This window comes from Aquarana catesbeiana, linkage group LG11 (genome assembly GCF_042186555.1).
Source record: "Aquarana catesbeiana isolate 2022-GZ linkage group LG11, ASM4218655v1, whole genome shotgun sequence".
Lineage (NCBI taxonomy): Eukaryota > Metazoa > Chordata > Amphibia > Anura > Ranidae > Aquarana > Aquarana catesbeiana.
The window spans coordinates 7,692,816-7,709,504 of NC_133334.1; the positions used below are offsets into that span (position 1 = coordinate 7,692,816).

Genomic DNA, 16,689 nt, shown 5'->3' on the forward strand with positions numbered 1-16,689 from the left:
CACATCTCTCCCCCCCCCCCCCAATTCCCATTTTGAGCACAAATCCCCCCCCCCACCTCAGGGATTTAGCCCGGATTAGTGAAATGCTGGGATTTAGTTTAAATCTCGGGATGGTCCTGCTGAATCTAGCATGGTTAGGAGGTTGGCTCACTCTACCTCCCCGACCCTAACTAGCTAAACCTATCCCCTATCCTATTTAACCCTACCTCCCCCATCCTGTCTAACCTACCCAGCATCGTAACTATCTAAGCATACACCCCTCACCCCTAAATATATACACCTTGTTGACCCACCATGTATCCCCACCCCCTAAAATAATCCTGTTTCTGTAACCTAAACTTCTAATTACCTAACACACAAAACATAATCACATACCACCAACTCCACCTCCCCTGCTAAGCACCCAACACCTTTTTTACCCCCCTCCCATTTTAAATCACCCAGCAAGGGGCAGTCCAGATTTGCCTCTGGGGGGGGTAGAAGGGAGGAGCCAGGAGACCTTGCTGACTGCTGGAGGAGGGGTTAACCTATAGGGGTTGGAGTGAAAATTGCCAGATAGGGGGTTCAGACATCACTAGTGTGAAGGGGGAGGTTGTTTCCCCTGGAGGGTGATGGGGGGTTGCGATTTACCTGATCTCCAAAGTGACATCAGCCACTTCTGGAGTCAACTCTCCTCCAGCTGATCCTGCACATCTCTATTACAACCAGTGCTGGACTCCACCCACTCCCGACACCCGCAGTCCCGCCCAACCACTTCACCGGGGCTCAGTCCAGACCAAGAACATCGGACGGACGCATCTGCAGTCCCACCCAATCATGTCTGTTACCACCTGACTCATTGCTAGTGCTGGGCCCGACACATGGAATGTCAACGTATGCGGAGAAGTGCCCTAGTCAACCAAGAGATGTAGGGAGTGCCCGCACATTAGTGGAGCCAATTGCCAGTGAATCCAGGTTGAGAGGTATGCTGGCCTGCAGGGGTGATTAGGGTGTCACCCAAGTACAGTGTGCACCCCCCACACCCCCCATAGGGACGCCACTGATGTTTGCTGTGTTTTCTGTTTGCTGGTGTTTTGAATACCAACCCTGAGCTTCTTTTCTTTAAAAAATAATAATTTCCAGGCTAAACCTGGCTTCAATATTTTTCAAGACACTTATCCATTAAAAGCATGCAGCTAGTGAAAACAGAACTCTTGACCTCCATGCTTGTTTCAGGTTAGTGACCCAGAAAGTATTGAAGCCATAAGATTAATGACAACCACGCAGCTAGTATTTTCAGGTCAGTAATAGTAAACTACCTCATTTCATATGGCAGAATTTATATTCTCTAACTGGTAAGTCTTTCTACATATATTATAAATAAAAAGTCAAAGCTTTTGTGGGAATAAGCGCTTTTTAATAATACACAAATCTAAAAAAATATTCTCTTACCAACCAGATAAACCAAAACTAAGGCTATGACTCTACATTTGCCCGTACTCTTGTAAAGAGTATAGATCGAATATTAAGAGTGCATAAAAATTATGTACAACATTTACAGCAATGTAAATATTTCCCGCCTATTGTGTCCAATGTTTCGCTGAACCATCAGGTCACTCTCCTTGGCAAAATCTTAGCGTTTAATGGCCATCACCATCTATTCCCAGATCTAAACTTAAAGGCCATTGGACATGCCCATCGTTGTCTCCGGGATTATAACGCAAGAGAGTTTGTGTCAGTGTCCTGTGTTACCAAATGTATGTGGTCCACAAAGAAGTTGCCCATCCAAAGTGGCACATCTCAATTTTCCATTTGCTATGTTCTGCCTTCCACTGAGCAGTGGTAGAATCTCAGTCATGAACGGCTTTGATCATTTCCCAGTTTTCAAACATAAAGGCCATTGATGGTGCCCAGTGCTGTCCCCAGGCTGAGCTCGCATTTGAGTCCTATGCTGCCAAAACAATGTTCCCCAACAAGTAGCTGCCTACCTAACATGGGGTGTCTCAACTTTCCATTCACAATGTGCTGCCTTTCACCGAACAATGACCGAATCTCAGCGATGACTGGCAGTGATCATTTCCAAGGTTTATGCATGAAGACCATTGTCCGTGCCCATTGCTGTCCCCAGGCTGGGCTGCTGCCAAAACATGATATGCCAACTAGCAGGTGCAGAGAATGCCATAGGATTTCTGTAAAAGGTGGTTTGATGGAAGCACGGATGAACAACAAGTTTACAAGGCATAATATATAACGTCAGTATAATAGGAATCATGGCATCTTGGAGTGAGTAGGCTGCCAGAGAGCGATTTCCAAAACTGGTGGGGAAGTAGAGCTGGTGGGAATATAAACTCCAACAGGATGTGAAAAGTTTGCAATTGAACTGAATCAAAGGACAGGGCCTGCCTGTTAAGTGTCTCTAATATTTATCTTTTTCCTCTGGCTGTCCAACTGAATCCCTGTAGCTGCCAGGCTCCTCATCTTCTGGAACAGCCCTCACGATGAGCCTGAGAAAATACAAGCTGTGAAAAATGAAGTTCTCAGCTCCACCCCCTCTAGTTCTCAGAGTTGGAGGATGTGCAGCGCTAGTTCATGTCACAAGAGGATGCAGGTCCAACTGGGAGCACACAGAAAGTCCCGCCCTGTTTGGGGACAATGGATTGCTAACCTTAAGCTAGGGAATCGGTCCACCTAAAAAAAAATATTTTACTTTATCAGAGAAGCCAGTAATGTCTGCAGCTGGGAAATCTCCCACTCATTCTTTCTGGATTGTTCTCTTACCACCTTGGGGTGTTCCCCCTCACATGCTCCATAATATTAATATTATATGAAAGAAAAATCCAGAAGGCATAGTAGAAACGCTTCATAATGGGCAGAGCAGGTGTGCAGACCCAGGGATGGTGAACGCCCCTCATAGCAGGTGTACAGACCCGGGAACTCATCACAGGGATGATGAGAACCCCTCATAATGGGCACAGCGGGTGTACAGACCCGGGAACTCAGCACAGGGATGTTGGGAACCCCTCATAATGGGCACAGCAAATGTGCAAACCTGGGAACTCGGCACAGGGATGGTGGGAACCCCTCATAATGGGCACAGCAAGTGTGCAGACCCGGGAACTCGGCACAGGGATGGTGGGAATCCGTCATAATGGGCACATAAGGTGTGCAGACCCAGCACTTGGATGGTGGAAACCAAACGGGAACAGTGGGTGGGTTGTGACCAGAGTTTGTCCCATAACATAGTGGAGTGGTCACTGACTTCTCAATAAATAATATGATCCCATTTTGTAGACCGGAATGAACATTGAAGCAGGTTTCAGTCTCTCTGCTGTCTAAGGCCAAACTCTGAAATACGACCTTTCTTTGTTGGAAGTGAGATAAGTGCAACATGACTCTGCCTCGATAATGCCACATCCACATGTATGTTTTTTCCTACTCATGTCTATTTTTATTACCCCGGCACAATAAGGTTCCCAGAATGCCGAGCGTCTTTAAACATATTCGGTAACTGTTGACTCACCAGGTGGTGAGGGAAAAACTGGCTTTACCCAATTAAAAAGTATTTTCCCTACAGGCGGTCCAGGTGGAAGCTGTGAGGACTGAAGAGGGATTGGCAGTGTCACTAGAATAGGGGCTGGGCTCGTAGAGGAAGGTAAAGGCCCCATCAAGGTGTCTTCTCTTCCTCTGGCGTGTGACCAGATTGCCTATTTATTTGTAAGGCCGGAGAAATCGAGACACTTTGGCACGAAGAAGTCTGATGAAGGACTTGGGGAACATTTCTCGGGACTCCTGTGCTGTGTACTTGAAGTAGTTCTGTGGATGGGCCAGGACATCGAAGAGAGCCTTTATCAGCTTCTTGTCCTAAAAAGAAAAAAAAAAAAAAATGACCGGTCACATGACCTTCATAATTACCACTTTAAAGAGGACCGGTCACCTCACCTTCATAATTACAGCAGTAAAGAGGACCGGTCATATCATCCTCATAGTTACAGCAGTCAAAAGGACCGGTCATATCACCCTTATAGTTATAGTAGTAAAGAGGACCGGTCATATCATCCTCATAATTACAGCAGTAAAGAGGACCGGTCATATCACCCTTATAGTTATAGTAGTAAAGAGGACCGGTCAGATCACCCTTATAGTTACAGTAGTAAAGAGGACCAGTCATATCACCTTCATAATTACAGCAGTAAAGAGGACCGGCCACCTCACCTTCATAATTACAGCAGTAAAGAGGACCGGTCACCTCACCTTCATAATTACAGCAGTAAAGAGGACCGGTCATAGCACCCTCATAGTTACAGTAGTAAAGAGGACCAGTCATATCACCCTCATAGTTACAGTAGTAAAGAGGACCAGTCATATCACCCTCATAGTTACAGCAGTAAAGAGGACCGGTCACATCACCCTCATAAATACAGCATTAAAGAAGACCGGTCACCTCATCTTCATAATTACAGCAGTAAAGAGGACCGGTCATATCACCCTCATAGTTACAGTAGTAAAGAGAACCGGTCATATCACCCTCATAAATATAGCAAAAAAAAGGGCCGGTCCCATCACCTTCATAATTACAGAAGTAAAGAGGACCCCCTCCCCTCCCTCATAGCATACCTTTGCCTCCCTCCTCAATAGATTGAGCACTGAGGAGAAGGAGAAAGCATGTGTTGTATATTTGACATGCCATAGCACAATCACTGATGCATTATGGGGCAAAAAATTGCCTGAAATTCTGAATGTTGCTCTGTAGTATTCGTAAAACCCTAGGTGGGGGGGGGGGGGGGGCTGAGTGCAGACCCCAGGCAAAGACCACTAAGCTGTGTGTACAGAGGTAGTTGGATTAGGGTTGTGCTTGCAGCCTTGAAGACACCACACATGAGGGGTTAAAGTGTATGGGTGGGGGGGGGGGGAACGTTCATTTTGCATTATGTCACCTCTGCCAGTGATTGATTCTGCAGGCAGAGTGCCTAGTCCACAAGTGGGGAAAAATAAACGTAGGAAATTACCTTTAAGATCTCCTGGTGATTTTCGGATGCGTACAACCTCCCGTCTCTGACGATGTCTTCGATCAGCTCCTGATAATCCTCTGTAAATGTAAAAATGAGTTGGTAAATTCTGGCAGAAATAGGTGAGATGATGTCTGCACAGACTCTAGAGGATCCTTCACCTCCCTGTGCTGTTATCTAGAATTGTCTATGGAATGTTAGCTAACAGCCAAATTATTTCAGATTTTCGAATTTTCGTTCTTATTTTCGGATTTCCGTTCTTTTGAATTTTCGAATTTCCGATTTCGAAATTTCTCGGATTTTCAACGTTAAAATTTCCACATTTTCTAATTTTTCGAATATTCGGAAAAATTTGGAAATTCGAAAATTCTGATATTTCCCAATTAACAATTTTATCAAAGTTTGTAAAAAAAAAACGAATAATTGCACATGTCTAATTAGCAACTCCTCCCCCAATATCCCTGTCATGAAAGGTTCTCTTCATGCAGTTCATTTAGCCGTTTCATTGATCTCTACCCCCCGGTGACTCTTACCATCATAGGTGACATAGGGCACCTGGAAGCCTTTGGCGCTGTTCCCTTCATTAGACCGGAACTGGATCCAGAGCTTTTTAGAGCGCGACGTGAAGGCGATGGGGCGTTCATAGGTCTGACAAGTCTCATACGTGGTGACAGAATTAGATGAGGCTGAGTGGGGAAAAGAAAAAAGGTTGTAATATTTGGATGTTTTTATATTGTATTAACCAATAATCATGATGAACTGCCTAGGTATGTGCTGAAGGGTGTGCTTGAGGGTCCTATGTGAGGGTTGTCGGGGGATCTACTGTTGCTGGGGGGCCGGGGGTTAATTGTTGCTCAGAGGGACCTTGGAGGGAGGGGTCCATTACTGCTGGTTTGTCTATAGATGCATGCTGCTGGGAGATCTACTGTTGCTGATGGGGTCTATTATTGTTAAAGTGGGTAGTTTGTTGCAGGGGGGTCTATTGTTGCTGGGGGGAGGGGTAGTTTGTTTCAGGGGGGCTATGGTTGCTAAGGGGATCTATTGTTACTGGGGGGTCTATTGTTGCTGGCTGTAGGGGATCCATTTTACTGTTATCATTAACAAATTCCATATACAGTATCTCACAAAAGTGAGTACACCCCCCACATTTGTGTAAATCTTTCCTTCTATCTTTTCATGTGACATCACTGAAGAAATGACACTTTGCTACAATGTAAAGTAGTGAGTGTACAGCTTGTATAACAGTGTAAATTTGCTGTCCCCTCAAAATAACTCAACACACAGCCATTAATGTCTAAACCGCTGGCAACAAAAGTGAGTACACCCCTAAGTGAAAATGTCCAGATTGGGCCCAATTAGCCATTTTCCCTCCCCGGTGTCATGTGACTCGTTAGTGTTACAAGGTCTCAGGTGTGAATGGGGAGCAGGTGTGTTAAATTTGGTGTTATCGCTCTCACTCTCTCATACTGGTCACTGGAAGTTCAACATGGCACCTCATGGGAAAGAACTCTCTGAGGATCTGAAAAAAAAGAATTGTTGTTCTACATAAAGATGGCCTAGGCTATAAGAAGATTGCCAAGACCCTGAAACTGAGCTGCAGCATGGTGGCCAAGACCATACAGCGGTATAACAGGACGGGTTCCACTCAGAACAGGCCTCGCCATGGTCCACCAAAGAAGTTGAGGTCACGTGATCAGCGTCATATCCAGAGGTTGTCTTTGGGAAATAGACGTATGAGTGCTGCCAGCATTGCTGCAGAGGTTGTAGGGGTGGGGGGTCAGCCTGTCAGTGCTCAGACCATACGCCGCACACTGCATCAAATTGGTCTGCATGGCTGTCATCCCAGAAGGAAGCCTCTTCTAAAGATGATGTACAAGAAAGTCCACAAACAGTTTGCTGAAGACAAGCAGACTAAGGAGATGGATTACTGGAACCATGTCCTGTGGTCTGATGAGACCAAGATAAACGTTTTTGGTTCAGATGGTGACAAGCGTGTGTGGGGGCAACCAGGGGAGGAGGACAAAGACAAGTGTGTCTTGTGTACAGTCAAGCATGGCGGTGGGAGTGTCATGGTCTGGGGCTGCATGAGTGCTGCCGGCACTGGGGATCTACAGTTCATTGAGGGAACCATGAATGCCAACATGTACTGTGACATACTGAAGCAGAGCATGATCCCCTCCCTTCAGAGACTGGACCGCAGGGCAGTATTCCAACATGATAACCACCCCAAACACACCTCCAAGATGACCACTGCCTTGCTAAAGAAGCTGAGGGTAAAGGTGATGGACTGGCCAAGCATGTCTCCAGACCTAAACCCTATTGATCATCTGTGGGACATCCTCCAATGGAAGGTGGAGGAGCGCAAGGTCTCTAACAGCAAGTTCCGTGCCCCTACGCGGTACGTCCTAATGATGTCATCAGAGGCATTGCCTGTTATTTCATTGAATAAAGACAGTTTTATCAGAGAAACACTATGGAGTTTCTTCTCTTTTTCAAGCCTGAAGTTTTTGAGAGTATTGAGAGGATCAGACTGCTTTGTTATAAATCGTCTTCATCCACCTGACTGATCCCAGGTGAGAGCACATCGGTGGGACCCTGGTGGAGGATTTGCGTCACTTCTTTTGAATACGACCACGTCTGAATTTTATTTTGAACACGGATTAAATCACAGCTTTTGGTGGGCTTTGAGCACATTAACAATCATCATTTTTGTGGAATTGTATTACTTACATTTACGTTGGTATTTTGTTTCATTTGTAAGTGCAGCACTTGTTTACAAGCATGGATTAGATTGACACCATTCCTGTTAGTTGCTACACATATATACATTTTTTTCTTACTGTAGAACAATCTTCAACACTATATTAGCTTTACCATGGTTGCAGTGAGTCAGCCAGTTATCCTTGGTCCTTTTGAAGTAACAATTGTTGAGCAAAGCCGGGACAAGGGGTGGGCAGGAGGGGCAGCTGCCCTGGGCACTGTGGTATTATGTGAGGTGGGGGGAGGGGGCACCATGAGGAGATGGAGGGGGGGGGGATTTGTGTTGGAAGAGGGAATTTTTATAAGAGGAGAAATGTGGGGAGCAGGGCAGGACTTAGGGTGGTGGGGGCCCCTGGGCTTAAGTCACTTTCGGGCCCTACATTTCTATACATATGCACAGCTCTATAAAACAGAAATAGAAAAGGACAAGGTGCGCCAGACTCAGTGCAGTATTAAAGAACTTCTGTTTAATTGGACAAGACAAAACAGCCAAATGGCTACTCACAAAAGTAGATAATATATAAGCGTATAAGTGGGGGATACTGTACTGGTATTCGTCCTGGGTCCACAATTAATAAAAGCAATACAAATGGATAAAATGATAATTACACGCACCCCAAGTTTAGGAGGGAATTTTAAGGAAGAAAACTTTTAGGAGGGAAGTTTAAGGTAAAAAAACTTACATTTAAATGCCCATCAATGCAGCCTCATCAGTGTCCATCTGCAGCCTTGTCAGTGTCAGTGCAGCCTTGCCCCAGTGTCAGTGTTGCCTTGTCATTGCAGCCTTTCAGTTTAAAAATGGCGCCGCTAAGATACAGAGCCGGATATCCTGTGTATCTCGGCGGCTTTCGAAGCGGGCAGGGCCTCCTATTGGCCAGGGCCCATGGGCTTGAGCCAAGTCAATGGTAAGTCCGGCCCTGGTGGGGAGGTGTGCTACTGGTGATTTGTGGGGGGGGGGGGGAGAGGATTTGTGCTAGGAGGGGGGATTAAAGGGAGTTAGTGCTAGAAAAGGTGTAAAGTTTTTTGGGAGGGGATTTGTGCTAGTAGGGATTATTGCGGGGGTATTTGTACTAGGAAAGGAAACATTTTGGTGGGGGGGGGATTGTTCTAGGATAGGAGATTGGAGGAGGGGAATTTGTGCTGGAAGGGGGAGATTTGGAGTTGGGGGGGAGGATTTGTGCTCGGAGGGGAGATTTGAGGCGTAGAGGATTTGTGCTAGGAGGGGGGTACTTTTTTTGGGGGGGGGGTCTGTGCTGGGAGCATATAGGGAGAGAGAGGATTTTAGCTGGGGGGGGTAAAGATTTTTGCTGGGATGGGGGATATCAGTAGGGGAGCAGATTTGTGCTGGGAGGAAGGGTAATTTATGTTTAGGGGGCAAGCATGCAGATTAGTGCTCAATTTTTCTTTTTTTTTTTTTTGGGGGGGGGGGGGATTTTTGTTGACACATAATGCTCATACATCTTGGGGGGGGGGTACACAATTTGTCCTTTTCGCCCTGGGGTCTAGACCTTGTCCTGGCACAGAGCCCCAGCGCCTCTTAGATGTCTGTTTGCAAGCAGCGGCACCACTGTCAGCCTGCCATACGAAATCCTTCAGTTGGCCAATGGGACCTGATAGGCAGCACATTGTCCTCCACATCTATGGAGCACACAGGCCAAGCTGACAATGCTGCTGCAAATTGCAAAGCAGGGGGCTTATTGTTGTCATCCTGCAACAGGAAGCTCTGTTACTGTCAGGATCTTCAAATAAGAAACTTTGAAACAGATTTACAAAAAAAAAAAAAAGATTTAAGAATACTGTATACTGGGCTTACATAGGAACAACGAGCCTGTATGTATATTGCTCTGACAGTACGGCTCCCGGGTTTCCTCACAGGAATAATTTTGTTTGTATAATAAAATGAAAAAAGAGAAACAAACTCACGGCTTTTCCTCATCACCAGATAATCCCCACATTCATCCTCTATCGGCAGAAAGATTTCTGGCACCACGATGAGAACTCGCCTTTTAGGGGGCGGGGTTATGTTCCATGTACATTCTGTGTTGGCGGGATAATTTCCGGGGTAATTTGGAGATTCTATGTACCCCGTATATTCACCCAGCTCACCCCCGCACTGCCTGTCTGGAGACAGAAAAAGGACAAAAAAAAAATCTGTATTAAAAAGGAGAGAGAAGCTGGAAGACGTTATTTTTTTTATATACATATATAAAATAGATACAAAGAACATTGAGATAACCTAGTAGGACCCCATTTAAAAGTAAGAAAGAAAATGAGAAAAATAGAATACAAAATGTCACCGTATAAATGTAGTGGCCAATTCCAAGACTGCAGACAATAACAAACAGAGCCCGGCTTCCAATCCATATTTATTACGTGCCTTTTGCCTATTTACATTATTGTCCATTTTGTGTTGTACCCCTTTAAAACCCTTTTAAATAATCCAGCTGGTAGGTGAAGTTTGAAAAAAAGGCTGAATGTAGTTTTTTTGTTACATTTTATTTGTTTCATGAAATGTGTCAGCGATTTCTCCCCAACCACCTGGATCCGCTCGGAGTAATCTGGCACTCGGTACTGTAAATAAACTGAAATAATGTTGAATTTATCTGACTGTTAAGAGCCTAAAACATAAACACTTTCACTGCCAAGACCGTAAAAACTCCTGACGTCACCGAAGATTCACAGAAATGATTTATTGTTTGTTTCTCTTATGGCATATTTGTATTTGTGATTTTAATGGTCTGATACTATGTATTCTTCTTGTCAGTTTGTTTTTGTTTTGATTTCTGTTTGTTTTGATTTCTGTTTACTTTGTTTTGATTTCTGTTTACTTTGTTTTGATTTCTGTTTACTTTGTTTTGATTTATGTTTGTTTTTGTTTTGATTTATGTTTGTTTTTGTTTTGATTCCTGTTTGTTTTTGATTTGATTTCTCTTTACTTTGTTTCGATTTCTGTTTAATTTGCTTTTATTTTTCTTTCATCGCTTTTAGATTTATTCTTTCTATTTCTTATAAAAGATAAACAGTCAGAACCGTGACATTCAAGGCAGATCTTCATTGCAATTCTGATGTTTTGTTTTTTTTATACACAGAGATGGAAAACAATAAATTACATTGACATTTTACACTCTGAGTCCAATAAAACACCAGCGGTGCGCTGTTAAAATAGTGAAGGTTGCAACAAATATACCAGAGCAGCAGATAAACAATGAAGCACAAGGCATGTTCCAGTGGAATGAAACACGTGTTAGAAATTGGAAAATCCAACTTACTACCTTCCATCTTATCACATGAATGCTGCAATGTGTGTGCCATAAAATGGAAAAGATTAGATATATTTTATGTGCATAGAATAAGCGCATTAGTGCGCCAAGCAGTGAGTGGCTAATTACTGGTTAAACAAGAATCATTCTATTATGTAGATATCTTTTAATGTACGTATCTATACTATCTAGTTCTATCATGTCCCCGTGTCCTGCTGTCTGTCTCTCTGTCCTAAAACGTCCCCATGTCCTGCGGTCTGCCTCTCTGGCCTATCATATTCCCACACATTCTGCAGTCTGTCTCTCTGCCCTTTCATGTCCTATCATGTCTCCACATCCTGAGGTATGTCTCTGTCCTATCATGTCCCAGCACCCTGCTGTCTTGTCTCTCTGTCCTATCATGTCCCAGCACCCTGCTGTCTTGTCTCTCTGTCCTATCATGTCCCCGCATCCTGAGGTATGTCTCTGTCCTATCATGTCCCCGCATCCTGCTGTCTTGTCCCTCTGTCCTATCATGTCCCAGCATCCTGCTGTCTTGTCCCTCTGTCCTATCATGTCCCAGCATCCTGCTGTCTTGTCTCTCTGTCCTGTCATGTCCCAGCATCCTGCTGTCTTGTCTCTCTGTCCTATCATGTCCCAGCATCCTGCTGTCTTGTCCCTCTGTCCTATCATGTCCCAGCATCCTGCTGTCTTGTCCCTCTGTCCTATCATGTCCCAGCATCCTGCTGTCTTGTCTCTCTGTCCTGTCATGTCCCAGCATCCTGCTGTCTTGTCTCTCTGTCCTATCATGTCCCAGCATCCTGCTGTCTTGTCCCTCTGTCCTATCATGTCCCAGCATCCTGCTGTCTTGTATCCCTGTCCTGTCATGTCCCCGCGGTCTGTCTGCCTGTCCTATCATGTCCCAGCACCTTGCTGTCTTGTCTCTCTGTCCTATCATGTCCCAGCATCCTGCTGTCTTGTCCCTCTGTCAGGTGGCAGGACATGTCACCATGTCCTGCAACCTGTCCTGTTGTCCTATCATGTCCTTACATCCGATGCTCTCTCTCTCTCTTGCGAAGTGACTACATCTAAGGTGCACATCAATCAGTTTCACACTTTGTTATGTTGCGGTGTCCAAGGTGTATGTTTCGGCGTCCATGGTGTATGTTGCGGCGTCCATGGTGTATGTTGCGGCGTCCATGGTGTATGTTGCGGCGTCCATGGTGTATGTTGCGGCGTCCATGGTGTATGTTGCGGCGTCCATGGTGTATGTTGCGGCGTCCATGGTGTATGTTGCGGCGTCCATGGTGTATGTTGCGGCGTCCATGGTGTATGTTGCGGCGTCCATGGTGTATGTTGCGATGTCCATGGTGTATGTTGCGGTGTCCATGGTGTATGTTGCGGTGTCCATGGTGTATGTTGCGGCGTCCATGGTGTATGTTGCGGCGTCCATGGTGTATGTTGCGGCGTCCATGGTGTATGTTGCGGCGTCCATGGTGTATGTTGCGGCGTCCATGGTGTATGTTGCGGCGTCCATGGTGTATGTTGCGGCGTCCATGGTGTATGTTGCGATGTCCATGGTGTATGTTGCGGTGTCCATGGTGTATGTTGCGATGTCCATGGTGTATGTTGCGGTGTCCATGGTGTATGTTGCGGCGTCCATGGTGTATGTTGCGGCGTCCATGGTGTATGTTGCGGCGTCCATGGTGTATGTTGTGGTGTCCATGGTGTATGTTGCGGTATCCATGGTGTATAATGTGCAGAGAATTTGGCACATTGTGCAATTTTTTTGCAACACTTTCACACAACACTTTCCTGTCGTAATTTTTCACTCTGAACCATTATCGGCCCCTTGCACTGCTTCAATCTATCCATCTCCCAACAAAGGGTTTGAAGAAAGTTGCAAATCTGCAATATTTGGGTGTTATTTCTCATTTCCCTCCACAAGGACAGATCTTGGAGAACACCCAATCCAGAAGGAGGGGGGGAGGGGGGCAGGTCGTATACTGCGCTGCACCCTCCACAGATCCGCTGTGCCAAATATCACAGCTGGACGTAATCTATCTAACATGACTGCCAGTAGCTGCTTAACCCCGTCACATCGGAGTTCACTCCTCCAACACATACACAGCTTACTATTTGTGAAAACGAAAGTCGTGTCCAACACACGGCACACTGGCTAAGCGAAAAGAGACGATTGGCTGCTTGAAACAACAGCACCGTGCTTTCAATCGCTGGTTGGTATACGATTGGCTGGATAGAGGGTCTCCAAACGGCAGCCCGTGGCCCCCTGGTTGCCTTTATCAGGCCCTTGGGGCACTTTTACTTCCACTGATACAAGGCACTATTCCTCCCACTGATACCAATGATGGGACACTATTCCTCCCTCTGAAACCAATGATGGGGCACTATTCCTCCCACTGATACCAATGATGGGACACTATTCCTCCCTCTGAAACCAATGATGGGGCACTATTCCTCCCACTGACACCAATAACGGGACACTATTCCTCCCACTGACACCAATAATGGGACACTATTCCTCCCTCTGAAACCAATGATGGGGCACTATTCCTCCCACTGACACCAATGATGGGTCACTATTCCTCCCTCTGAAACCAATGATGGGGCACTATTCCTCCCACTGACACCAATGATGGGTCACTATTCCTCCCTCTGAAACCAATGATGGGGCACTATTCCTCCCACTGACACCAATGATGGGGCACTATTCCTCCCACTGATACCAATGATGGGGCACTTTTCCTTCCACTGACACCAATGATGGGGCACTATTCCTCCCACTGACACCAATGATGGGGCACTATTCCTCCCACTGACACCAATGATGGGGAACTTATTCTCCCACTGACACCAGAGATGGAGAACTAATTCTCCCACTGACACAAATGATGGGATGCTATTCCTCCCACTGACACCAATGATGGGGCACCATCCCTCCCACTGACACCAATGGTGTAATTTTTTTTTCACCCACTGATCACCAAGCCTATGGCATTGTTTACTCCCACTGGCCACAGTCTGCCTCCCCCCCTAAAGTTTGAAGGGTAGTAAATTGGCCCTTTGTTTTAAAAAAGTTTGAAGACCCCTGGGCCGGATAATCAGGCGGCTAGCAGGAAAGTCGAAGAGGGGGCACTTACTTTTGCACTGGGTTATGTTGGTGGATCCGTCAAAGTCTGTGCTGGTATTCCCTGGGCAGGAGATGCAGAAATTCTGACCAAACTCTGGCTGGTACATCCCCACCGGACATCGGATGCATCTGTGTGTTGTGGTGTTGTAGGAGTGTCCGGGCGAGCACTGAACTGCGCAGTCCACAAGAAAATATCAGTTAGAGGAGGAGAAAGATGGAGGAAATGTGCAAATACCAATAACTGTAGTCAGGGCTGGGACAAGGGGTGGGCAGGAGGGGGCAGGAGGGACGGCTTCCCTGGGTGTAATGGTTTATTACTGGGGGCACCCTGGCTCTAACCCTAAGGGACGGAGGGGTGTGCATTTTGGCATCTTTGCCCTGGGCGCTAGATGACCTTGTCCCGGCACTGACTGTAGCCCAACTCTACCAAAAACTATTTAAATCTCCTCTCCTGGACTGAAATGGCTTACTCTGATTTTACTACACACTGTGAGCTTCTCACATTGTGCATTAGAAGGTGCAGCAAGATAGAGATAGAGCCCCGCCTCATTTCCTGGCTGGAGGATGTTCTGCATTATCTAGCACCTACCTCCCCAGCCTGACTGTCCCTGGCCCCGCCCCTTTTATTCATTGGACTTCAGTTCTTTCAATCAAGGAGGCTCAGCATCAAATGTGGGTGTTTCCTATGCAAATAAAGCCTACCTAGAAACGCCCACTCCTCAAGACTGACACCCACCCATCAGGGCATTTTGATATTTGCATAACTCCTCCCAAGAGCCAGCCCTTTCTTTCCCAGCCTGGCTGCCCCTGGCCCCGCCCCTTTCATTAATTGGATTTTAATACTTTCAATCACGGAGGCTCAAATTCACATGTGGGTGTTACCTAGGGAGGTCTAAATGCAAATGTAGCCTACCTAGGAACGCCCATTCCTCCAGACCGACACCCACCCAGCAAGACAGTTAATATTTGCATAACTCCTCCCAAGAGCCAACCCTTTCCTCCCCAGCCTGTCTCTGCCCCGCCCCTTTTATTCATTACATTTCAGTTCTTTTAATTGCGGAGGCTCAGCATCACATGTAGGAGTTTCCTAGGGAGGTGTAAATGCAAATGTATTCTGCCCGGGAACGCCCCACCCCTCCAGACTGACACCCACCCATCAAGGCATTTTGATATTTGCATAACTCCTCCCAAGAGCCAGCCCTTTCCTTCCCAGCCTGACTGTCCTTGCGCCGCCCCTTTCATTTATTCAATTTCAGTTCCTTGAATCATTGAGGCTCAGCATCACATGTGGGTGTTACCTATGCAAATACAGCCTTGCCCAGGAACGCCCACTCCTCCAGACTGACACCCACACATCAAGGCATTTTGATATTTGCATAACTCCTCCCAAAAGCCAGCCTTTTCCTTCCCAGCCTGACTGTCTCTGGCCCCGCCCCTTTCATTCATTGGATTTTAGTTCTTTCAATCACGGAGGGTCAACATCACATGTGGGTGTTGCCTAGGGAGGTCTAAATGCAAATGTAGCCTACCTAGGAACGCCCACTCCTCCAGACTGACACCCACCCAGCAAGGCATTTTGATATTTGCATAACTCCTCCCAAGAGCCAACCCTTTCTCTCCCAGCCTGGCTGTCTCTGGCCCCGCCCCTTTCATTCATTGAATTTCAGTTCTTTCCATCACGGAGGCTCAACATCACATGTGGGAGTTACCCAGGGTGGTCTAAATGCAAATGTATCCCGCCTAGGAACGCCCCATTCCTCCACACTGATACCCACTAATCAAAGCATTTAATATTTGCATAACTCCTCCCAAGAAGCAAGGAAGGCAAAATAGAATGAAATGAGAATGGTGTTTTGTCGCGAGGAGTCACCTTTAGTTTCACAATCGTGGAATGTTGATGCTCCGCTGTGCCTGGTGGCCAGGCCTCCACCACAGGAGAAGCAAGATGTCCTCCCTGCTTCTGGCTGGAAGGTCCCCGGCGGGCACGGATCACATGGGCGAAACCCGTCCACAGAGAATTCACCAGGAGGACACAGACCTGAGGAAGACAAGAAGAGAACGCGGATCATTGTCATACCTGCATTATTCTCTGCTGGTCATCGTTACAGCGGCCAATCACTGGTCAGCATGAACCAAAAGGGAGTCCTTCCCCCTGATAATCGGAAAACTGCGTCCCGTCACATTGTCCGCTTATAAATTCTACTCCAACCACAAGAAGAAGCCACGTGTTATCACTGGGGGGGGTCAGTTCATGCAATCGCTCATACTGGCTGGTTGAGAGACGTAGTCATTAAATGGTCAGCCTTGTAGTCATGCAGCACTGGAGCCGCGGGCTTAATTCCTATCAAAGACTCTCTGCCTGGAGTTTGGGCAAATATTCCTGTGTAGGTTTCCCTCTCAGAATCGAATCAGAGGAAGATCATGTGGCTTCTGACCAGAATGGCCAATTGTGCGTATGACAGGAGGGGGGATTAGAGTGTAAGCTCTTCTGGTACAGAGACTGATGTGATTGGCTCAGTGATCTCTGTACAGCACTGCGGTATATGTTAGAGAT

General features: G+C 46.4%; 1 protein-coding gene across 4 annotated transcripts in view; it reads right to left on the reverse strand.

The window, feature by feature from the left end:
- Positions 1-1,374: 1,374 nt before the first annotated feature.
- SCUBE2 (signal peptide, CUB domain and EGF like domain containing 2) overlaps positions 1,375-16,689 on the reverse strand; it is a 143,940-nt gene continuing 128,625 nt past the window's right edge. For all 4 annotated transcript variants that reach the window (XM_073603983.1, XM_073603985.1, XM_073603984.1 and 1 more), the window contains 6 exons: positions 16,006-16,173; positions 14,146-14,307; positions 9,669-9,866; positions 5,519-5,671; positions 4,986-5,065; positions 1,375-3,840 (listed from right to left, as the gene is read on the reverse strand). In XM_073603983.1, coding sequence (XP_073460084.1) covers positions 3,688-3,840; positions 4,986-5,065; positions 5,519-5,671; positions 9,669-9,866; positions 14,146-14,307; positions 16,006-16,173 — 914 coding nt within the window. In that variant the 3' untranslated portion in view covers positions 1,375-3,687. The remainder of the gene's footprint in view (positions 3,841-4,985; positions 5,066-5,518; positions 5,672-9,668; positions 9,867-14,145; positions 14,308-16,005; positions 16,174-16,689) is intronic.